This window comes from Pollachius pollachius (genome assembly GCF_949987615.1).
Source record: "Pollachius pollachius genome assembly, chromosome: 2".
Lineage (NCBI taxonomy): Eukaryota > Metazoa > Chordata > Actinopteri > Gadiformes > Gadidae > Pollachius > Pollachius pollachius.
The window spans coordinates 40,056,913-40,081,437 of NC_136935.1; the positions used below are offsets into that span (position 1 = coordinate 40,056,913).

The window sequence follows — 24,525 nt, forward strand, 5'->3', positions numbered from 1 at the left end:
CAGTCACTGAGACAGTAATGTTAACCTGCTTTAACATAATTCATCTTGACTCACAATAAAGGTAGACTTCACTTATCCGTAGAAAAAGCTTTCGGTTGATCTAGGTTGTAAGATGCAAAAACCAGCCTGCACCTCCCCGGGCTTCAATCTCCCCACGTTTTTTGTTTTGGTTTGGCTTCTCGGACACCAACAATATAACACTACACTACATTGATGGTAAAACTCTGTCGAAGCAGCGGATTATTTTGATATCCAAGTCGGAGTTAGGGTTAAGCTTCTGAGTTATGGAGATAACTCACCATCCCCCCCCCCGTTCTTCCTAGAACTGTCAACCCAAAAGACTTCTTTTTTTTTTTTTTATCTTATAGTGGTCGAACCCCAGCTGAAACTGGGGGTTCACTTAAGAGTGTAAGTGAAACACAAGTGTTTTTGATGCTTATTTATAATTTTCTTCATTGTGTTCTTTAGTATTCAATTGCAGTTGATTTTAATAAAACCCAGAAATTATTTTCCTCATTCTGTCTTATCTTTCTTAATAAATTAATACAAAATGAGGTATGAACCGAATCATGGCTCAAAAAACTAAGTCAGGAGCAAACCGTTGATTTGGAGAATCGTCACACCTCCAGTGGTACTTCACCAACCTCAAGCTTTGTGGAAGCTAGGCCTAATCATTAAAATAAGGTTCAAAATTAACTTAAATTTAATAACTTAAATGCTAATTTATATAATCTTGTTGTATAAGGGTAATGGGTTAACCTAGCGATTGCAGGTGCTTTGCACTTGGTTCTATGAACATCCTTAGTGTACCGACACTTTCTTCTGACAAATGTACTTATTGTAACTCTGCTAAATGCCCTAAATGTAAATGTAAATATAATCAACAGATATATAAAATGAACTTAAAGATAATTATAGTCAAGTATACAATAAGGTACCACACTGAAATAAGAGATTCAAAGCTTTATAAGTGTAACTCTTTGACGGCTTACTTCTGAGAACGTCAAATTATACTTTTCTATACTTAAGCACTTTGAGTCTGCCTTGTGTATGAAAAGTGCTATATAAATAAAGTTGCCTTGCCTTGCCTTTTCTAAAGAATTTAATAGATCCCTATTTACAATCTGTCTTTGAATAACAAATGCAAGGTGTTTCTTTGTAATATCATCCTTTTGATTTCATTACCAATTAGCCCAAGTGACCGTTAACCTGGGAAATAATAAACATGTTATTCTCAAGTGTTAAATGACTGCCTACCAAGCTAAGAGCAGTCTTCCCTCAACCACAGAGAAAATGTGTTCAATCAGAAGAGCTGAAGGAAGAGTCTTCTTTACAAAGTCTAATGCGCCATGTAACACAGTGACATTTATGGGCAGAATAATAATATTGTTCTGCGCAAAAAGCCCCCTGTGGGTACTGGATCGACAGTCTGTGTTGGAGCACACATGCGTGGCCCTTCATCAAACACAGGGGATCAAACGGCTCACGTCTACCTACCTGAATAACACTCCCCAGCACCAGCTCTGGGTGACGAGCGCTTTCATGTCGAAGCTTTCTAAAGAGAATCAAACTCACCCTCTTTAAAGGGAAGGCCAGTCCCCTTAAAGACCACTGTTGCCAGAGACACAATGGTACTTCTGTGTAAACCTTCTAGGAATCATTCAGCAGTTTGATCAGAATCAAACAACACTCAATGTGAATGATCCATACGAGTTACCAAAGTGTTCTAGTGCTGAACCCTTTACATACCGACGAATCTGATGGTATAACCATTCAGAATCGGCCTGTTCGGATCAGGTGCTATGGTTCGGCGCGTAGGATGGTTCATGGACCACTTGCAATATAAACCATAATAGAGAATTACAATTTCTGCTGCTGCTGCTCTTTAATAATTCCCTAAAGCCGAGTTACACTTAAAGGGTAATATCGGTGTAAAATGGATTTGGGATATGTTTTGTATGATAATGAGTTGAAACGTTAGTTTTGGAGCACAAAAACCGCAAACAGACGCTTTCTTCAGTTGGCTGTTTTTAGCCGATTCTATCAAAACGCTATAAATTTGGAACGATGGGGGCACTGGTTATGGTAAAAACTAAATCGCTATTTGAAACCACTTAAAAGGCTAAAAGTAGCCCGACACTTCTTTAGTAGTATAATAAGGGTCTTAACATATAAAACGAGGCATTGAGAACTTTGTAAGTGTACAGATTGTTTATTAAAAATGACATTTTATACACACAATACCATCAGTAGATCACCCGTTGACGCCATTTTGTTTTTAAGACTCGATAAGTAGATTGGCTAACACAGAGCTTGTGTGTTGCTGATGGATGTCACAATCTCTGTGTTCGTCACAATATATATGGGTTCCCATCGCACAACAAAAACAACTTAAATGATTTTACATGAGGGTTTATGCGTAATAGTAGAATGTTATTAATAAACATGGCTTTGTGTGAACTGCGGTCCAAAGATTGAAAGTGCTCTTACAGAAGGGGAAGCCTGAAAATCGCCCGACACAATGGAAGACGCTGCCACATCTTTTTCATTACTCTCTAGCTAACTGTGGCAACAATGCTAATGTGGCTATGGTAATGTATCGAGTCTGTTTGTTTTACCCGTATCAGCTCACTCATGTGAGGAAGCAAGAACACTCGTGTGTCATACTAATTGATATCCGAACTATATTTCCTATATAACGGGGTTTCAGTAGATGGTAGTTTTGTTCCCAAAGAAGTAAAGTAAAAGAGTTAAAGCCTGTTTATTATGCAACACAGTGACAACTGGACAATGAGTGGCTGAGTTGAAGTGGATAAAGGAGAACGAGCAATATCATGAATTATTATGAATTTATGAATTCGAAATCTAACTAGGAGATGCTGGTCACCGTGAACAATATTGATGTGACATTGGGTGTTGCATTAACCATATACATTTGTACAAAACAAAATTGGTTTAAATTAGAAAAACTAAAGCAGGAAAAACAAACCAACTGACCCAAGGGTACGATCTGCCTGTCTTTTGATGTCTTGATTGAAGTGTTGATTGAATATACGACAGTGTTCAACTTAATAAGGAATGAGATGGACCTTTCTACTTCCGCTGTGCTTTGGAGAGGTCATTTATTACAGTGGCAATCAGAATACATCCTAGAGTACACAGTGGAAAACTCACTATCGATTTAGTGAGAGCACTGCAAATAGAAGTTTTAATAGGCTTCGATATAAACAACTAAGCAATGATTAAAATTGTATGACTTCTCAGAGACACTGTAGTTTTTAAAAGTTGTATACTTTCGCAGTACCAAAACAACTATTGCCTTTTGGCTCACAAAAAGCCTTTGACTTGACACAAAACTGCTGGAGACAACTGAAGCTTTTTCATAGTTTTTAATATTGCAGTATTGCTAAAGAATGAGTATTGCTATGAGAAGAGTAGTGTGTTTTGTGACCATTTGGTTTAAGAAATGTTGGAAGACTTACAATTGAGTTTCAAACACTACCAAACAGTTCTATATTGTATAGGCGCCTCATTAAGTAACATCACAAACTTAGTTAATGTAATTGTTTGATCGAGTTACATATGTGCTTTGTGTCATCCGTGCATCTTACCCTATTCCATATTTATCAACCTCCAGTGTGCAAACTATACCGCGGCTTTCGGGGGGGCTCACTTATTTTTGTGGGGGGGGGGGGGAGGGCTTGCGCGCGCCTCAGAGCGAGGACTTACTCAAAACATCCATTATTACAAGCCTGTATGCCTACTTGCCTTATGTCAGCACATATAAGCACATATCACAGCTAGCATCTGCCAAAGAACTCGCCTCTTGCTGCTTCTCAGACTCATTCGTCTTCGATTTCTTTATAAATCCAAAATTTGTAAGTAGGTTTCCATGTTTTCTTTTTGACATGACTGCAAAACATGAAATACGAAATTGAGCAGGTCCAGCGGCTCCAGCGCAAATGGCCAGAGCGGGACTTTTTTTTCTCCGATGTCTGATTTAAAGTGACGTTTAAGACATAGCGCCCCCACGCTTCAATGGTGAGGACAAGAATTGCATGCAGGCCGATATCTTTATTAAAGTGAAATAGTGATGAATCACCCTCATGCGCAAATCATACATTAAAAATAGCCTAATTTTACAAATGATCCATGATTATGACAATACAAAAAAAAAAGGAAATGCATGTGAAAAAATTGTTTTTTGCCAATATTTTAGAGACCCACCCAAAATTTCACTAATCATGTTTTCAGGGGAGCTCATGTCTCATTAAGGGGGGCTGAGACCCCCCTGGCTCCCCCGCAGTTCGCACCCTGTCAACCTCTTCAACAAAATATTCAAAATAAGTATTCAGCACCACGCAACATTAAAATTATTCAATGGTGGGTTCTGATTCTAATGCAGCAAGACTATTGAGGAATATAATTACAATACATTTACGTATATTATATATGTGTACTATGTCGTCGGCTCATTTACTTTTATTTTTATTTTTTAGTCTTCTCATACACGAAAACCACATGAAAAAAGTTCAATCTTAAGACTGTAGTGAGAAATACATGCTTCTACATTACCACATTTAATTGCAATAATTTTACAAAAAGAACAAGCTGCAAACCCCTGCCAAGCTTTAAAAATTAGTTTCTCTGAAGCTTGATATTTATCTAATGAGGCATTTAGCATTAACCAGGGAGATACTATACATTCCATTGCTCTCGCACAGGATTTCTACATTCAAACAACAGCTTGGAGTGGATTGAAATCGGGTGTTCATCCCTCCTTGGGCATGGCTATGGATGTAGCTGACTCGACTGGCTGTATCGTAATCAGGCAATCTCCATTTGAGTATACCCCTCTCCTGTAATGCTCTAATCCACAAGGACTCCCTCTCGGCATTATCTAAAAATGAGCTCAGTACCGCAGTGAGAACAGGGAGGGGTGACTGTGTGACTACATTCTCCCCCTGACAGTGTTAATGCATGTTGGACACATGGCTTTGAAGTCATCTCCATTAACTCACCCTCACAACTTAGCTCTCACTCTTCCTCTCTCTCTATATATGAACTCTGTGGCATATCACATTATTTCATATCCCATTTTATACAGCCCCCGGCTACACACTGCACAGATTAATTTCATGCTCTGATATTCACATGATTTTAACATAGAAATAAAAAGGGCGAAAGGATGTCATTACAATGTAAATGGTAGCAAATAGCTCACTTACTAAGCATATGCTTCTTTTCTAATTTTTTATAGGAACAAAAATGTGGATTGTCCGTGAACATGGCACCCATAGCCCCACCCATTCTGCCGGAGATTTAAATTCGCTCTGCAGAAGGGTCTGGAGAAGAGCAATACATTTCTTTCTGCTTCCGATACGTTTTTTGCGGGAGCCAATCACCAAGCTGGCTCTCTCCCCCCCCCCGGCGGGCTATTGGTTTAACACAATGACGGCATTTACACAATGACGACAGGGAAGCGGCGGTAAGCAGCCAATTGCGTACAGAGTCAGTTGAACTCGTTGAACTAGGCCCGATGACCACGCCTCTTGAGCTGAAGAAAATGACAGCAGCTTCCCCAGGCCAACGTGCAATCTACGATTGAGCTTGGTTTGGCAATAGCCAGGCTAGGCACCCTTAAGAATGAACTGCAAATGTTGATATTGAGCTAGTGTACGTTGTCAGATGTCCTCATGGTTCATTTGGCAGGGGTAAGGAAAAGGGGTATTAAGCGTCTTCAGTTCCTAATCCCACACATTTTGCACCAAGGGGGTGTAATCATCCACCGTTTTCTTGTGAAGTAACAACTCAAAAGATCTACATTCCCACCGGTAAATCCCATGTGTGATGACTGCTCACTGGGCTATAGCTCTATTCTAGATCTTCTTAACCATTGATAGAAGTACTTCGTTTTCACATTGCACTTAAGCTTTGCTTTGCAAAACCTACCGATGCGTGAACACTGGATGAAATCATTCACCATACATTACAAAACCATTGTCATTATCATTTCTGTGATTAACATGAATTTCAGTAACACTGTTGTCGCAACCAATGGCACACCTTCTGTGAAAAAGATTTTTATATCACCCACACTTCAACACACATTCCAGTTCAAAACACACACTACACACATCTGAGTGAGACAACACTAGAGCAGAAATGCCCCTCTCATGCAACCACATGGTTAGGCTTAAAGGCTGGTCATGGCTAATCTTATCAAAGGCTCCAACCAGAGCACTTGCTAGTTGCAGGACTCTAGCAGATCGCAATAAGTAATTTAAGGATATAATTGATCCAAGGTACCCCCTCCAGTTAAAACATCATTTCACTGATCTTTTGGGGCACTGGCTAATCCGACTGCCGTGTATCACCCACGATAACGAGAGGGCCAGAGCTACCTGAGGCAGTGAAGGAGCCCAAAAAGACATCAGTTAGCCAGCGATAAGACCTCTACTTCCTATTGGCTAATAGCGCTCCAACATGCCCTGGAACATTCTGTTACCTCCCCAGTAAATCAAACCATTCAGGGCTTTATTAATAGCCTGACAGCAGTTCAAATTTATTCCATGTGTATACGAATATCTGAACAGCTTTTTTTTACAAAGGACCCAGCATTTGTGATCCTGCTCTTGAAAAATTAGCCTTGTTTCCATCCCCCACCCTACCATTTCGCCTCATGAATTTCAATGACTGAGTGAGTGTGTGAACCCCTTTTATACCTGAATGCTGTTTTGCCTTTGGGGGAAAAGCGGACAACTTGCTATATTTAGAGCATTCAGGAATATCACGGTATGCGGGTAGTTTGTTAGCGATACCCGGCGATACAGCGCAACAAGCTGATGTTGGACAAGATGGATTATTCTCCTGGCGTATGCTGCTCTTTCTCTCTCATGCCGTACTATAGCGCCTCAAACCTACTTAATTAGCAAGGAGGCAATACATGCTAACAGAATTTTCTCAAGGTTGCCCTCGCCTTTTCAAATTTCCACAAAATAATGAAACACATTAGGCGGATCAGACAGGTAAAAAATGGGGAGAAAGTGGGAAAATGCCATGGTTTTTTGTCAAGGATAGACCTCTTCTAGGCCAAGCGAGGAAGACAAGCCTCTCTATGGAAATAACAGCGACTAATTATTTCGTTTTGCAAATGTCAAAAGTTCTCCTTGGCTAGAAACTCTCTAGGATAATTGAATACCTGAGAGAGTTAGAGGGACAGAGAGGGGAGACGAGGGATACGAAGAAGGAAAAAAACATATCCAGGGGAATAAAAGATTTAGGAGAGAGAAGGGGGGAACCTATAGGATATTATTTCTGCTTCCAGGTGTCAAATGGTAAATAGAATTCCATAGTGTACATGGCCAGTTTTCGGATGGTGTTCCTAAGGTTATGTTCAGATACATTTATCATATAAATTAAAATATATTTTGTTATCGTTCAATTCTACCGCTATACTTAGTATATAATAGTCATCAGACATGGTCAGACATGGTTCAGTGATAAGAACCATGTCTTTACACACACAATAATACACGTAAAATATGCTTTCAGAATATTTTCATATTATTTTTCATTTAGTTATTTTTTGGATTAATTTCCCATTTTCGTCATTGAAACTACTCTTGTTCCTACATTCATTAGTAAAAAAGTGTTGTAACTTCAGACTGTTTTGGATAGTCTGTATGGCTTATGGATGTGACAGCAGAAACCCTGCAGAGCCAATCCTTATGTCCTTCGCTACGTGTCACCCTGGTCTTACTAATGAGCCATTTTATTGCAAAGAAAGAAAGAGAATGAATGGTTAATCGAGGAAAAGGGCCCCTTGTGGGTTCAGCAGGGGCTCGTCACGAAGGGAGCAGAAAGTGATACTTCATATTGATGGGGGGAGGAATAAATAATGAGACAATTGTAATTATTTAAATCTAGGGTTGTTTCAACATCGACCTAATCTCTTAGCATCTTGTCTCTCTCTCTGGCTCTCCCTCTCTCTACCTCCCTCACTCCCACTCTCTCTGTGTCTCTAGCTCGAGAACAAAATCTTACTGCAGCATAGAAAAAAATGAAAATCTGTCAGATGAAAATTGTGTGTGCATCAACACGTGTATAATGCACTCTTGTATCAATTTAATTCCTTCCTTCAATTAAGACAACGCACATGACATAATGTGTCGCTAACGAGACCCATGTTAAGACACAATGGTGGTTGTCAAGCCGTCTGAATTATCTCACGGTACAGCTAAAATAAGCCCTATCTATAGTGGAAGCACGTTGTTTTTCAGTTGGTTTCTATGAACCAGAGAAGCTTTCCAACGGGTAACCGATAGGGATTTGTGTGTGTGTGTGTGTGTGTGTGTGTGTGTGTGTGGGGGGGGGGGGGGGGGGGGGGTGTCTACAGTGATCAACCGATTCCTCCCGTCTGTCACTGTCAGTGAGAGCTGAAGGCTCAAAGGACATTGTTAGCTTTCTATTATAACCCATGGCCAGTCTTATCTCACCGGAGCCCGACCATAAGGAGAATACGCATGGCTCTCACAGTCTCCTAGACTCGCCTGTCATCCTGTTGCTCGCTAATTTGCGGAACAAGTTCTCAACTTCACGGAGAGGAAGACAAAAATGAGGAGTATGAATAATTATTTGGGATTCTATTTCACGTGTATAACCTTTTTTTCACCATGTCAAATCAGTTGTAAGTTTATTAGTTAAAGCTAGTCCAGCTTTAGTTAAATGTTATTAATTGTATTTAGACAGCGCTATTTTTCCAGGCACTCAAAGGGCTTTTGATAGTGGGTGTTAATTCACGACCAGTGTGTAGACCCACGTGATGCACGGCAGCCTGAACGTTTCCGACAGACTGGCTAGAGGTGAGGAATGAATCTATCCAATTAGTGACCAGGGGATAATTAGGTGGCCATGTTGGTGCAAGAGCCATGGTGGGTATTTTGTTGTTAGATCTTTAGTAACCACAGGGACTCAGGCCTCTGTTTAACATCTCATTCAGAAGATGGTTCCCTAAAGGACAGAGGCCCCTTCTCGGTCTGGGCATTGAGGATATTACATAAGCCAGAGGGATGAGCATCCCCTACTGGCCAACACCTCTATGAGCACCTTCTGGTCTCCCATCCAAGGATGGACCAGGAAAGAAACCAGCAGTGCTAGGTTCACTTTAGCAATTAATAACAGGGTGGTCTTATCCAAGGTGACTTGCACTGAATTGGAGATTATTGAGGAGCAGGTGATAGGCTTAGGCATTTTCCTCTAGAATGCCTATGGGAAGGTAGTTGACATTGGGATCTGAGAATTAAACACCTCTTAAACACTATATCCTGCCCCCATTGCAGATAGATGTATTAAATTGAGAAGTTCAGTCTGGAGCTAGACAGACCAACTGCAGTGTGAAACACTTAAGACATGTAAATGGTATTGATTTGTTAATTTTAATTATGTTTTTTTTTCAGCAATGAAGCTCACGGTTGCCAAGCAATGGAAGCAAAATAATATAAAAATAATACACTTTTGATTGATTGATTTACGCGCTAATAACCCAATTAGGAAGAATAATGAATTACTGACAATAGGAGGAACAAATGAAAGAGGTAAAGCTAGTTGGTTTATGTCCACCTATTGGGCCTGAGTAACCCATTAAAAAAGGGACACTAGGTTAACTCGATTTATTGACATAATTTAGTGTTCTCTCTACCACAGCCATTAGCGGCCGGCCTGGGGCTTCGCGACAAGAAGGAACATTTTATAGCTATTGAGATCATTTTACTCCATATTGAGAAACATGGCAGTACATCTGCTTATGAATAGAGAATCCACTTATAATTTGGAAATAATTCTACTTTATTAGGGTAATATATGGTAATGAAATAATAATACCATAACTAATATTTTGTCGTTTTTATCCAAGGATACTACAAGCAAATCCGGATACACATACATGAGGCAGGTCGCTAATTAGGGGTTTTGCTCAAGGATGTTTGGGTCAGTTTACAGCCATTCAGGACTGAATCATTAAACTTTCAGCTAGTAGTACCCTATAATAAAATGTTATCCATATAACAAAGGAAAATAAGCTATGACAGCATTAGACATAAAAAGCCATCAGTTGTTCTGTGCAAACAAATATACATTCTGTCTCAAGTCGACAACAACAGCACGTTTGCAACATGGAGCACCCATTACATTCGACAGGGACAGATACTTGGCAAGACATCTAGTTCAACTATGACAATTCCACGCATAACCCATTACTCTAAGATGACTCTCAATGTTTCTGGCATTGAAGAGCTTTGAAGAACACAAGATTAAATGTTTTTAATATCATGTGTTTCAAATAATTGTTAAGTGTGATCCATGGATGTGTCAATGAACTACTTGCAATTAGGGATGAACTACAGATAATAATCCTCAAGGACATTATATGTTCCCATACTTTGTCACACAAGAAAGCCAAATCCTATCCAACAAATACCATCCTATTCATTATTCACAGAAACATCTTTTTTTTTTAAAGAAACACTGTATCCCCACCCCGCTTAGTCAGATTAAATACTTTGGCAATTCATTAAGGACCACTGTCATCTGGCTAGAGAATAATATATTTACAAAGATAATAATAATCATAATAATAATATTAAGCTTTATTCATATAGCACCTTTAATAGAGTAATGCAGCTAAAAGTACAATACAGTCCAAAAGAAAGAAACTGATTAAAAAAAAAACCCACTTGATAGCAGATAAAAAACCAAACACAAACATCATCAATGAAGTCCATAAAATGAAATCAGCAGAAAAAGCAGCATAGATAAAATGCTAATTCATTTGTCTTATATAAAGCTAATTAAAAGCTTAATTGAAAAGATAGGTTTTTAACAGGTGCTCAAATTTCTACTGAGCTTGCTTCCCTGATTTATTGAGGCAACCCATTCCAAAATGCAGGCGCATAATCACCAACTATCTTTTGGGTTTTGATGCAAACCACCAATAAACCTGCACGAGAGGACCCACATGCACTTGAGGAGGAAGGGGTTGTCAGTGAGTCAATAATGTATGCTGGACCCATTTTGTGCTTTTAACAAGAGAAGCAGTCAATTCCTAATGATGAAGGGCACCAGGGCAAAGTAGTTAAGGCTGGAGTGATATGCTCACTCCTCTTAGTTTTTGTCAGAAGCCTAGCAGCAGAATTTTAGTCTTCTTGAAATAAACGCATGAATCACTTTTTCAGCATCCCGCTGGGTTAAAAACAGCTGCACCTTAGCGATGTTTCTCAGATGAAAAAATGCTGCCTGGGCCACCTTATTCAGGTAGTACTCTGTGACAACACAAGTTTTGTTGCCACAGACATGTAGCCACTGATTGGATCAAGGGAGTTAAATTCCCATGCCTGTTTGAAATCATATCACTTTTGTTTTTGGGGCCAAGTAATGGGATTTCAGTTCTGTCCTTATTTAGCTTTGAAATGTGTTAGTTCATCCATTTATTGAAAGCTGATCAACAAAAGGAAGCAAATAGTATCATTAAATACTTAATACTTTAATACAAAAATTAACCACGATTTAATCAACTGTCCATAGTTAATCGCAATGAACGCAAATTAATCAAAAAATAAATCAATTTGTAACCTAAAGGGTATTTCTTTATGGTTTTTATACTCAAATCTACATGGGTTTGGAAAAGAAATGCTTGCTTAATGCTGTTTGAATATTTTTGGCTGGAAATCAAGTAAGAACAAAAACACAATAAAGTGTGTCCAACCTATTCCAGCTACGGAAACAATCCTGAGACCCACACAGGTCAAGCATTTACGCATATCCTCAAATCACCACTCATGGCAATTAAGACGATGATTAGAAAGACGCTTGTTGATTTAAGGACCCGGGTCCCGCTGCTATCAACATCCTGTTTTTTATTTCCAAAAGCTCACAATTGTCGCTCAATTGGACAATTCCAGTCCATGCAAATGTTAATCAACGGTAGCATATGATTTGTATTCATTAGTGATAGGGAATTATTTAAAGAGTTCGGAACACACGGAAACAAGTTGATCAATGCATCATTGGGAAAAATAAATTGAGTCAAAACAACATAAATTACCAGCCAAGCCTTACCTCACAAGCTCAGCCCAGAGGTCCAGCTAGAGCAGGCAGCGCTGTTATCAAGTATAGGTTTCGAGAGAGCCCTGTTTTGCTTCACATGGACTATGTTGGCATGCAAGTACTATTTGTAGAATGTTGGTGTAATTTAGTGTCTCTCTGTGTTCGCTGCAAGGAAGAAAGGTCAGTAGGCCTACCTGCGTTAATGCGTCAAAGAAATGTGTGGCGTTAAAACAAATTTGCTTTAGTGCCGTTATTATCCTGTTTATCGGCCAGTCCTACTATCTACATTAGAATGCATCAGCAATGGTTTCACAACTGATGCATCTGAAAAAAAATATACAATTTCAAACAAAATAAAAAAAAGGAATCCACCTGCCTGCATGTAATTTATTTGGCAATGCCAAACAAGAGCTATATCTCGGGGAAAAAATAACCCAGAGCAGATCTTAATAAGACAAGAGCTAGACTTAGATTTGGATATCAGCAAATCAGGCAACTTAGAATGCAAATGTGCTTGTGCGTGAATACTGAGTGGGCATCGTCAGATCCAGGAAGAGCAGTACATCTCAGTTAGAGATTCACTTGGACATGTTGCAGCTGGGTATACAATGCAAGCACACAAACAGCGCTGTAGAGGCGGTTCTAACTTGATGGTTTGTGTCCAGAGTAGATCATCATCATCAATCGAAAAGCGAGCAACTCCCATAAAGTATGATAAGTTTATGTTAAAGGTGTAGTTTAAAGATTTTGTGGAATCTAGTGTAGTAGGGCGGTTGCAACCAACTGAATTCCCCCCCCCCCCCAGCCCTTTCCATCTGCACTTTCTGCTACACAGAGTGAAACCATGACATGCTGATTCACGTTTCCATTACCAGTTTAAAAACCATGAGTAGTGCCGAGTCGCTCTGGAGTCGGCTACGCTCCTAGCAGGTTGCGACATCAGCGCTGCTTGCCATTTTGATAAGGGAGTCCATCAAATTGTAGGAATATATGCCTTACCAAACACAATAACTGTTTGTTCTTGTGTCTGAGACTTATCACACACAAGAGTATGACTAGAGTTCAACAGTTTTGCTCGTCATTATTCGTTCGTATAACATAACTATTTAATAAAAAATATAAATATTTTTAAGGAAGAAAACTCTAAAAACTATTGTTTAAACATTACAGGCTCACACAAATGCACTAGGAAATATATGTTATGGTGGCTTTTTTTTTTTCCAATCTTCAAACGAAAAATGTGCTTCTGTGCATCTGTATTTGTACTCTGCAGTAAACTCAGAATAACTAACAGAAGAACAGCAACAGCAGAGCTTGTCACCAGCCGGAATTAAGGCAGTTTCTTACCACATTAAAAAAGATACAAAAGGTTTTTCTCCATGGGGGAAAAAATAAAGAAAGTCTGACTCACTGCGCTCATCACAGCACACAGAGAAAGATTAAACAAAACACACATGAAGTGGCAGCAGAGCCACGGTGGGGCCAACGGTGCTGGCGGCGCCTGTGTAGCGCTGTGTCTGCTAACGCTCCCCCCGCCACTACGAGAAGATTCCCCTGGAACGGCGTTAGCCAGGCTAACCACGCTTCCAGCTTGACGCCTGGAATAAGAATAGGCGCTGTGGGAAAGGTCAGAGCAGCCAGGGCAGCGTGAAAGAAGCAGGGAACGACAATTTAAGGCGACGGTGGCGGCGGGTGTTGTGTTTAGAGTTATCTGTGCCCCAGGGACAGTGCTGGGGTCCAGCAGGCTGGAAAATGCCAATGAGTATCCCAAGAGGGGTATAGGGGTAGCACATTGAGTTCTGCTGCGTCCCTGTGTCCCGAAAAATGAAAAAGGCAAATAGTGCTGCAGCAAAATGGGAAACAGAGTGTTGATTGGCCAACGTCAGCAGGCCTGGCAGGAAGCCCCCTGGAGCAGAACGTGTGTTCACTCAGAGAGCCCCCCCGTGTCTGCAGCAGAAAGGTGTGTGATGGAAGACCACGAGAGAGAGAGAGAGAGAGAGAGAGAGAGAGAGAGAGAGAGAGAGAGAGAGAGAGAGAGAGAGAGAGAGAGAGAGAGAGAGAGAGAGAGAGAGAGAGAGAGAGAGAGAGAGAGAGAATAAAACAGTGGACTACAAAGAAGAAAAACAAATGGATGAACAAATTAGCAAAAGACACAGTATGAAGTTGATTAAAATGAACAAGGAGTTAGAGATCAGGTTTAGGATGTTTAGGGATCAAACATAAGATTTTACATAAAATGCTGTTTCCGTAGGTGAGGTGTAACTTATTTTTGAGTTGGGTGATGATCTTTAAAGCTGGGAGACAAAACACATCTCATATTTATCTGATTAGAATCATCCTTAATTAGTATTGAAGTTATGCAGTAGACAAACAATTATATGTTAATTTACCAACTAGATTAAAAGCACCATATTTTGAGTCTATAACAATATGACCTACATTGACAACTATTTCCCAATGCCAAATGTGAGAGTATCTATCCTGCATTGTTTGATCACATTTAAAATGTTTGTTTCTTGTACATCACTGACAAGGTTTACAGAGCACAATCCACCCAAAGGCCGGGAGAGGGAAGAGGGAAAAAACATACATTGCTTCATTAATGACCGCAGATCTCCTCTTATAAATAATAAATACTGGTGAAGCTGAAAAAAGGTGCTTGGAGATCATTTAACAGAAAAGTGTTTGGCTGACAGATATGACAGAATGAGTTTGGGGATGGTGTGGAGAAATTGCTATGCATCAGGAGGGCCCACTCACAGCCTCAACGGGCTTAACAGCTTATCAACGCTCTCTCTTGACGGCCATCGTGGCCTTGCTTAAAAGGGAAGTGCTGAATCACTCGAAACTTTTGACAGGGTCTATTACACAGATGGATGGCTGTTGTTTTTTTTGTTTCATACTAGTTAAATCCCAGACCAGGCCAATCCCACCATTGCTTCATGCTCAGTGTGTGTGTCTGTGTGTGTGTGTGTGTGTCTCTTTCTTTCTGTCTGTTGCTCTCCCTCTTCCACAAAAGCAAGGACCGGTTAAAAAGCACTCCATTCAACTCTTAAAGCTTCTTGTGGTTCTCTCCCCCTTTTGGGAGACTCTCGCTGTGCTGCAGAGGGCTGCTTGATGATCAATAATGCACCGCTACATTGGTGGGATGTTGCAGTCCAATATGGCTGCCAACACTTAATAAACTACATCGCCAATAAGGGGAAGGGAGGAGGGGTTGGGGCATTATCACTGTTTATTTATGAGCACTTAGATAGGGCGTTTCAATAATTAGGCCTACACGAAGATTGAGGATATAATAGCATATAATGAGGTTCAATAATACACAAATAGTGGAACAGGTCTAAAAGGTACACAGAAGACATAAATGCTTTGTTTTAATGGCCAAAATAATGATACACGTGTGAAATTAACAGTGGACAGCTAAAAGCTGTACAGCAACTCAGACACATTGTTCGGTGGAAGCCATCATTGTGGGTCATTTGAAACCCCAGTGATACCATTGTATCCTAGAATACATGTTAACTAACAGGGAGGCAGAGCATCGTTAGTTCCCAATGCCTCCTTTTTTTTTTGGAGGATTCAAACGACTACTGGAGACATTTTAAATGGACATCTACTAAATCGAAGTGCTTGACATTAAGCCTTAAAGACACGTTCCTTACACAGCTTATTATAGAGAACTTCCACCACTGACATATTGCCTTGCACCACTTAATGGAGACCCATCCTGGCTGACATTCTGAAAAACTAGTAGCCTGGTGTTGAAAAAATGGCTGCAAATATAGCTCAAAACTTCAATACCAGTGAGGCAAGGGGTGCTTATAGGGGAATGTCATGCTTGCTATTTTCTAAAAGAAGAGAGTACGGAGAGTAATGCTGCTTGCACTTGCCGACAGTCCCTACATACTTCAGTGCAGAGAGCACTTGCCAACGGTCCCTTTGTACCTCTAGTCAGTAAGTGCAAGTCCTAGGAAGAGGGGCTGTTGTCTATACAAGGCTGAAATGTAAATGTTCCGTCCTGAAATACCCATCTGTTTTGTCATGCATGAGGATTATTAAAGGAATACTTCACCGATTCAGAACCGGCGTTCCAGCATTATAAAATCGCTATTGTAATATATATTAAAAAAAGTTTTTTTTCCCCTTAGTCTAACTCAGTCTTCCCTTGGCCCAGCTTTCCTGATCCAATTTTCTCCCGAGATGACGTCAAATGACGCGTTTGACGTCATCTTGGGAAACTTTGCTTGCCTGCTAGAAGGGCCGAGGACTACAAACCACTGGTTCCCCAAATTTGTGAGCCCACCAATAAGGAATGAGGGGGGGCGGGAGCTCGCGTACGAGATGTAAACACAATGTCCACCATTTTTCTTCACCGCTTAGCTAGAGAACAAATTTGCAATGGGAAGAAGCCGAAGTGGATTTTAAAAATCTCTTGTTGGATTCGGACATTCAGGGCTATTTGTATACATACAGCCAGGAAGAATTGACACAAATAGAGGAGGAGGCTGATGCGGCTGCAGCTGAGCAAGCCTTGCCTGTTGCCGAGGACGAGGAGCCGGAGCGCGCCGGTTTGCTCTGTTCGCCTATAGACACTAACACAGAGTCCCTGTGCTGCAGTGAATTTCAGCGACGCCAGTTTCTTCTAGAAAAAATGGCTGAATCTGGCGAGGACGGGGCCGTGTGTAACCTCTCACTCAGGCTTTACGCCTCATCTGAACAGTTTGGTATTGGATACATATTTCCGGACCCAGAAAGTGAGCTGGAAACGCCAGCCAAAGCCCGCCGGGAGAAACAGACATCTGAGCATAGAGTAAGTGTTGTTGATTTTTATACTAACACATTGGCTACAATAGCTTTGAGGCCCGGGGAACGTGACAATGTAGTTATCCGAAAATAGCCGATCGTATTGGCAGAGCATAGGCTACATTACGTTCATTTTGGTTGGTGTGATTTGTTAACTAACCCAAGTGCTATTATACTAGAGTAGGCCTACTGTATAAGATAAACACTTATTTCAACTGGGGAGAAAAGGTTGAGTACAAATACTGGATATGCTGAGCTACTCTATTTAGCAAATGTTTTTATGCTGTGTACAGTAATATACAAATGACGCGTTTCAAAAAACGAGAGAAGAAGTCTAAACAAGTCAACGTATCACGGGGATGTGTTTACACAAAGTTTGCTCGCATAACCACTTGCGCTAGTATAATGGGTCCTTCCCCCTCCAAACGGAAACAGGCGGGCGGTGCAGCGAGCGCAATGCACTGTGGGAGTTGGAGGATTTCTTACTTTTGAGCCAGAGAGACACTTTCTGCCTTTTCTCAGGCTAGGATGAACCTATTTCAATTTTTTTTGCACATTTATAATACATAGAATTACTTACTTCATATACCCTTCATATCTCCACCGGTGAAGTATCCCTTTAATAAGAAAGGTTGCCATATACAAGCTTGCTTAGTTATGGGAATATCGATTGCTGCTTTTGTGATCTCGATGAAAGAGATTTTCTCTAATTGGGCTCACAAAGTATCCCATCCCTAGAACCGTTTTTCCGAAAGTGTTTTTTCATAATTTTGCTGCACTAGGTAGATTTCATAATAAGATTGCTGCGTTTCAATTATTCATTAGGAAATGCTGAATCCTACCAACTTTATTATGTTGCAGTTTAGCAAGTTTACCATTTCATCTAGTTTCTTATGATGATATCAATGCACCGCTTAGCCTACCCTGCGCAACAGAGGATGTACGTGATGTATATTTGCCAAGCGAACAGAAATTAAGCCATAGGCCTGATAACAAATTGGATGTTTGTATAGTTTCATTTTAACAGTATATTTTAATCTCACATAAAACAATGTATTGTTTTACATAAAATAATAGCAGCGCTTTGTGTTTCAGCTTTTGTTTTGTTATTGCAACCGGGGAAACTGTGGCAATAGAAATTAGACTCTGGCGGGTCACAACAGTAATACAATAATGGGAATTTTACTGACCTCATCCAAACTTACACCCTGACTGCTGGTTGCGTGACAGATCCCAATTAAGCAAGTACTGCTCTACGGGCAGTTTTCCTGGAGTTATACTTGCTCCACAGGCAGAATATACAAACAAAAAACTGTGTGGTAATGCAGGATGAATCATTAAAACGTGGCTAAGCATCTAAAGATTGATTGGTTTATAATCAAAATCCACACTGCCCTATGCAAGACATTGCTAGAGTAGGTACATTTTAATATAAGGCTAATCTGATCAGATCTGATTAGAATGAGAATAGCGCTTATGCCATAACAGAATTAATATTTTTTGCATAAAATATGGATAGAATCTGTGTTTCTAGCGATCTGGTTTCCCAAACAGATTTTAAATACAACGAGCTATATGAGCACTGAACCCAATATGGATATTATTAGGTTAGGCACCCATTATTGGCAACATATAATTATTTTTTACTTGGTAAAACTGGTGATGTTGCATGTGATCGTCAACAAAGTATACATAAAATGGCTCATTCTAAGACAATGAAAACACAACTATTCTTGTTTTCACGGGATTATACACTAATTAAAAACATATTTATGAATATTATATTCCATTTCTGCCAAGTCCGTTCCGCTAGTTGCTACTCAATTCAACCCACTGGACATTTAAGCAATGGTTTTAATGGGTCTGATTAGAGGCTGCCTTGGTGAGAGTTTGACAATCCCATGTGATCCGTGTCAGGTGGTAGAATGAATCATATTATACTCATGACCTTGAAGAGAGGTGGGATCATCGGCATGATAGGGATTGAAATAGAGCAGGACTGGTTCTAATCAGGAAATCGAGTAGGTATTATCATCACTAACAGGTTGCTACTTAACATTAATTTAGATGCATATATATTGGTAAAGAAGTTTATTAATTAGTTTGTATAATTAAACAATATTGCATACGTTTTGTTAATGTACATCCAAATCTAAATCAATGCTACTTCCTTTATGGCATAAACCTTATATAGAATATCCGTTTCTCTATCAGGCTAAACAAAGAAGGGAGTGCACGTGTGAAAAACAAAACATAACAGCATTATACCATCATCAGGGTTGGGTAAAGAGAAACACAGAAGGCTACACAGAAGTAGCAGTTGACGGATGGAGTTGGGCCCCCCCAACGCCTGCCCTATCTAGTGGAATGATTCCAACAGCGCCAGAGCAATAACACATAATCATACAGGGATATGACCTGGAAGGCTGTCAGGGAGACAGGCCGGGGAGGCAGGCGGAGAGGCTTGAGGATCCAGGAGAGTCCCTGGCTCCCCAGGCCTGCGTACAACACACTGGCCCCACCAGACTGGGCGGATATACAACATGATAGGCCTAGGTCTGCTGAGGCTTTCTCCTTGCTTCCTGAGATGTCCCTCAGCCCAGCTCATAACTATTCAGTTGGCCCTCTCCCCAACTGGAAGCAAGGGACTGTCTCTCTCTCCAGTCTCCTCCATTACTTACATTATAAATATGGATGCGTTATGTTTTTTTGGTTAAGCATATAGCATTTATTATATGTAGGCTTACCCTGTTACTTTACAACTCTGAGATTTCTGCCCGGATTCGGATGGTGCCTCAGGTGGAGATGTGGAGACAACTGAAATACAGTAAATCAAGTTTGATTAATCAAAGTTATAAATCCTGATGAGGACACGTTTTCTGTCATATTTTGGTGCTAATGAATTTTTTACGACCTCTGGCATGGTCATAGATGATGAAATTGCTAGTAATACACTTTCCTCTATATTATAGTGCAAAATGTCATCCAAAAAATAATTCTAAATGTATTATGTTAGTTACTCACCAGATACATAAAAACACATTTTATAAAAGCAAAAGTAATGAAGATAGTTCTAGGTAAAGTTGTCGTAAAATGCCTCATTTGTGCTAAATTCGATTTGAGAGGCAGTTAGTAATGGTTAAGTGATGCCAGTGCAAAGGATCAGACATGTGAGAAGACAAACCCTTGCGATGCGAGGTGCAGTTAAGAGATGAATGATATTAGATATGGCAGTAAAGCCAGGCATCTGAGTCAAACCGTGTGTCCGTCCTCGATAGAAAATGGAGACCTCAATTGAAGGGCATAAATCTGGGAAGTTAACTCCCGGAGGACGTCGTGTAGGAGGTGCCGTTTATCAGCAACGCGGAAGATGCTACAAATGTTGGTTTAAATGTACAATTTAATCAAATGGCATACCTATGGTATTCTACAGCCAGCTGTCGTCCCTGAAACCAGAATGATAACCAAACCTACTTAGTGGGTCGGGCGAGGCCATTGACAGTACAACACTGGAGGCCATATTTGCACTTCTGGAAACGATCCTTAACAAGTTAAAAGGTAGTTTATACATTTTCCCGATTCACGAGACATTTGTATTAATTCTCATCTTACCTTTTTTATTGTTTCGCCTCGTTTTGTATCATGACCTCGGACAACATATCAGAACTTCTTAAACTAAAACCCGTGTCATTGAAGTTTGTTTTGTAACCTAGCTTCTTGGGGCGGGAAGCAAAGCAATAGGATTCCCAAGCAACGTCGCCACCTGGTGTTCAATTAAATAATTAGTGCCAACAAAATCCAAAAAGATATGCTAAACCCAGGAACCTCTCTGTAATTGGCATCTTCCAACTTTAAAGTGTAGCTATTCAAGAACCTTCCTGGGGATGTTTAAACTATTTTACAACCCCAATGTGTAAACAACCACAGGGGACAAATGCATAAAATGTTGTGATTTTATTTAGTCCACTTTAAAATTTACAATTTCTCTAGATTCATTAAAAAAACATAATCAGATTTGCAGTCCACATCACATCTAAACTGCAAGAAAGAAAAAAACTAGTATGAAATTGACATCATAGGCACAGTTTTCAGTATAAGTACTACATGCTTAAATAGCTTATGGCATAATATATACAGCAAAAAATGTTGATCTCCGGTGCTTATACATGCTTGGGACTTTGGACTCCAGAGTTGATAGGGTTAGTAAGAATAAGGCTAAAAACATAATAAACACGGTATTTACAAATGATTTGTTTGTTTGCACTTGTTAAGGCATCCCGATGATTAGCCAAGAGTGTATAATGCTCAGGTTGAAATAAATTAAAAACCAAGAGGAAAAGTAAGTGAAAGACCAAACAAAAAAGCCTGAAACTAACTGACTTGTGGTTCTCAAAGTTAGCGCTTTGTTGAGATTACTAACACATTTGTCTGCACGGCGTGAGAACACGGAGCTACTTGTAAATGCGACATCCAGCGGGAAAAAAACAAAAAATAAATAAACAAGTAGCGGTTAGCATTTCCCAACATGAAAGTACCTGATATCCTATCTTTCACCCAAGTTTGATACCTGTGCATAACTTATAGAAAGCCAGTCACTTTCTTTTGAAAACTCACAGTAATTTAATCCCTTCTCACACCTTCTGATACCATCGAGCCAGGCACAGGATTCTACCCTGCAGAATCCACATACCTAGGGGCAAGACACTCGGGATATTCCGTATTACAAATAAAGGGCACTTTTTTTGTTGTTTATATACATAACACTTTTGTACACAAAATCGGCTGCTGCAATTTTTTTGTTGTCGTCATTTACAACACATTTTGTTATGGAGAAACGGTGCGCTACCCTGCCCTTTTTCTTACTGGCATTTTCCTACACAACAGGGTCTTGGAAAATCCTCTGTTTCATGAATGAGCTGCAGAAACTGACCTCTGATCTGGGTCTGTACGAAGCATATTAGTCTTTTTTTTAAATCTCATACCCTTGAGGATGGGAGAAATTAATTGACATCGACTTTCGGGAAGGGGGGGGGATATCATTTCACCTTTACTCTCCCTCAACACAGAATCCATCAGCATCATAATTTAACGGAAATGTCAGTCCTTCTTTCCTCCAGTAGTTGACCAGAATAAAAAAAAAAAGCCCCTTCCATGTTGAAAAAGCAGGAGGTAGGGGAGTGAATGTCCAGACATGATTCATCCGTTATTTGTTCAACTCCCAGCTCCTTAGGCCATCTCCATCATTCCTTTACACCTCCCGGTCTACCTGCTTCCAGACTGCACACAACACAGCTTATTCCTGGCTCCAACCACCGCCTCCGTCCCCTTCCCCGAAACCATCCACCACAGGGGGCTGAGTGCCTGTCCCAGCCTCCCCTCAGCGGCCACCCCGTCCCCTGAAAGCGCAGTGTAAACTCAAGCCAGTTCAGTTGGCTGCGGGAGCTCTGCCCTGGTTCCAAACCGACCAAAGCATCTCAGTGATGTGTTGGGACTGCAAGCGCCAGAGTGCATCCTCAGCCAAACGGGGACCAAAGGGGGGGCGGCTAGGTGGTGACGGCGAGAGGGGGATCACTTGGGTCCCTTGACGGGAGCGTCCGTCTCCGTGGACTGGCGCCCGTCGTTCCATGCCTCCCGCGTGCTCTTGAGCGCCTGCGTCCTCTGCTGGTCGACGACCACATAGTCCACGCGCTCGTCTGACGCCGCCATGCCCGTCCCGTTGCTCTTCTTCTGCAGCGGTGATATGAATACATGACCAGTGTTGAATGATGTCCATCCATTAGTGGGCACATTTAATAGGAATATCTTTCACTGGCCTTCTTGAGTGAAGAGATGAAATAGGCTAAAGTTCATCTAATATGTTCATTAATTGATTTGATTTGAATGATAAAGTTTACATTTTAGTTGATAGCAATATATTGGGAGAGCATAGAGGGATACTTTTTTATGTGCAGATAATGCCTAAGCAGGTTAGCAGCATTGGCCTTAAAGGTGAGATTTTGATAACGGCTTGTAACTGCTAATCACACTCACACCTGGTGGTATAATATGTCACCTTTCAAAGATGTCTTGAGGATCATTTTGAGTGTAAGGCAGACTCACAGACCCAACACACACACACACACACACACACACACACACACACACACACACACGCTACGTCAACATATAAACGATATACAGACATCACTACGTCAACACATTGCTCCACCCTAGCTTGTCTTTGTGTGAGGGAGTGGAGCACAATGCCTACCTTCCTGGGTGGGGTAGACTTCCCTGGGTCTAGGTCCAGGTCCAGATACTCCACCTGCTTCTCCTCCTTGGGCTTCACCAGGGGGCTGCTCCCTCCATCCGATGTCTTAGGGGCACTCAGCTTCATGTTCTAGGAGAAGAGTTAACCCAAAAGCCTTTTTAGTAGGTAGCCATGGCGACGTAGAGGAAGTCGAGTCACAGCAACATCAAGATTGAAAACACAGTGAGTGGTGTTAATTCTGAAGCGGGAATTTGAGTCAGTACGGAGGTTAGAACTAGGATGATGACAAAACACAAACAGACAAGTATCCGACTCTACATCCAAAACCATCTTATGTACGGTCAAATTAACAGTGCTTTTCTGTTTTTTCCCCCCATCTACATACGGTGGTCCTTGCTTACTGAGCCCTTAGTTTTGCATTCCCAAGTATTGATATCTGCGTCACACGCTGGGGGTGGGGCTGGGTGGCTGGGAGGAGGGGGGGATGCAGCAACATGCACGGCTAAACTAGCCTGGCATGCCCTGCTCACCTCCTCCAGGGAGTCAAGCTCCTCCACCTCCCTCTTTACAGGGGTGATAGGGACAGTGCAGTAGAAGGACTCCTCTCTGCACCGCGCGAAGTGGGAGGAGGTCAAAGAGGAGAAGAAGGGAAGGAGGAAACACAAAACAAAAGCATCAAGCAAAAGAAGGAACCCAATGAGGAGGAGGACGAGGAGGAGGAGGAAAAAGAGCGGGTTTGAAATGGTCAGGAAGCCATCCGGAAGCACAGAGGAAAAGAAAAAGGAGCAAAGCTTTGACGGAAGGGAAAACAAAAAAAACTGGAGGGAAAACAAAAGGTGAAGTAAGCACGTGGGTCATAAACAGAAGGATTGTCACCAGACAATGCCAAAGACAAATGAGGAAAATAAAAAGGAAATTATTACAGTAAGTATCTACACTGTAAAAGAAAGTCCCACTCTATATGGAAGATTGATTGGAGATAGGTCAACCCTATCAACCCCCAGGGACTGCTTTAAATCTTTAACATTTCAGAACAGAAAATGACCAACTTCAGTAATTTTTAATTGGTTGAGTACATCCCAAATAATGTTAACCAAAACCATGTACTGCACTTTTAAAATGGGATGGGGTTCTTAGCAATTACAGTAGAATTACTTAATGAGGCATGAGGAGGAAAACATTGGAGAAGAAAGCAGACCTGAGGTGAAGCAGTAACAGAAAACAAATAACAAAACATGACTGTGGAAAGGAAGAGGAAGAGATGAAGAAGTGAGGAGGAGCCCGTCTATGATGGCAGATGCTGAGGACCAAAACTAATATCCTGAAAGGTCTTTGGGACCCTTCACAGTTAAACCTGTAAAACCGGT

General features: G+C 40.9%; 2 protein-coding genes across 8 annotated transcripts in view; both read right to left on the reverse strand.

Moving 5' to 3' along the window:
• The window catches only part of inpp4b (inositol polyphosphate-4-phosphatase type II B), a 201,922-nt gene extending 182,252 nt beyond the window's left edge, over positions 1 to 19,670 (reverse strand). The window contains exon 1 of the mRNA XM_079758921.1: positions 19,656 to 19,670. The gene's annotated coding sequence lies outside the window, so the exon portion shown is untranslated. The remainder of the gene's footprint in view (positions 1 to 19,655) is intronic.
• A 1,183-nt stretch (positions 19,671 to 20,853) lies between these two features.
• Positions 20,854 to 24,525, reverse strand: part of gab1 (GRB2-associated binding protein 1) — a 41,747-nt gene continuing 38,075 nt past the window's right edge. For all 7 annotated transcript variants that reach the window (XM_079729704.1, XM_079729707.1, XM_079729706.1 and 4 more), the window contains 2 exons: positions 23,159 to 23,287; positions 20,854 to 22,635 (listed from right to left, as the gene is read on the reverse strand). In XM_079729704.1, the coding sequence (XP_079585830.1) occupies positions 22,477 to 22,635; positions 23,159 to 23,287 (288 nt within the window). In that variant the 3' untranslated portion in view covers positions 20,854 to 22,476. The remainder of the gene's footprint in view (positions 22,636 to 23,158; positions 23,288 to 24,525) is intronic.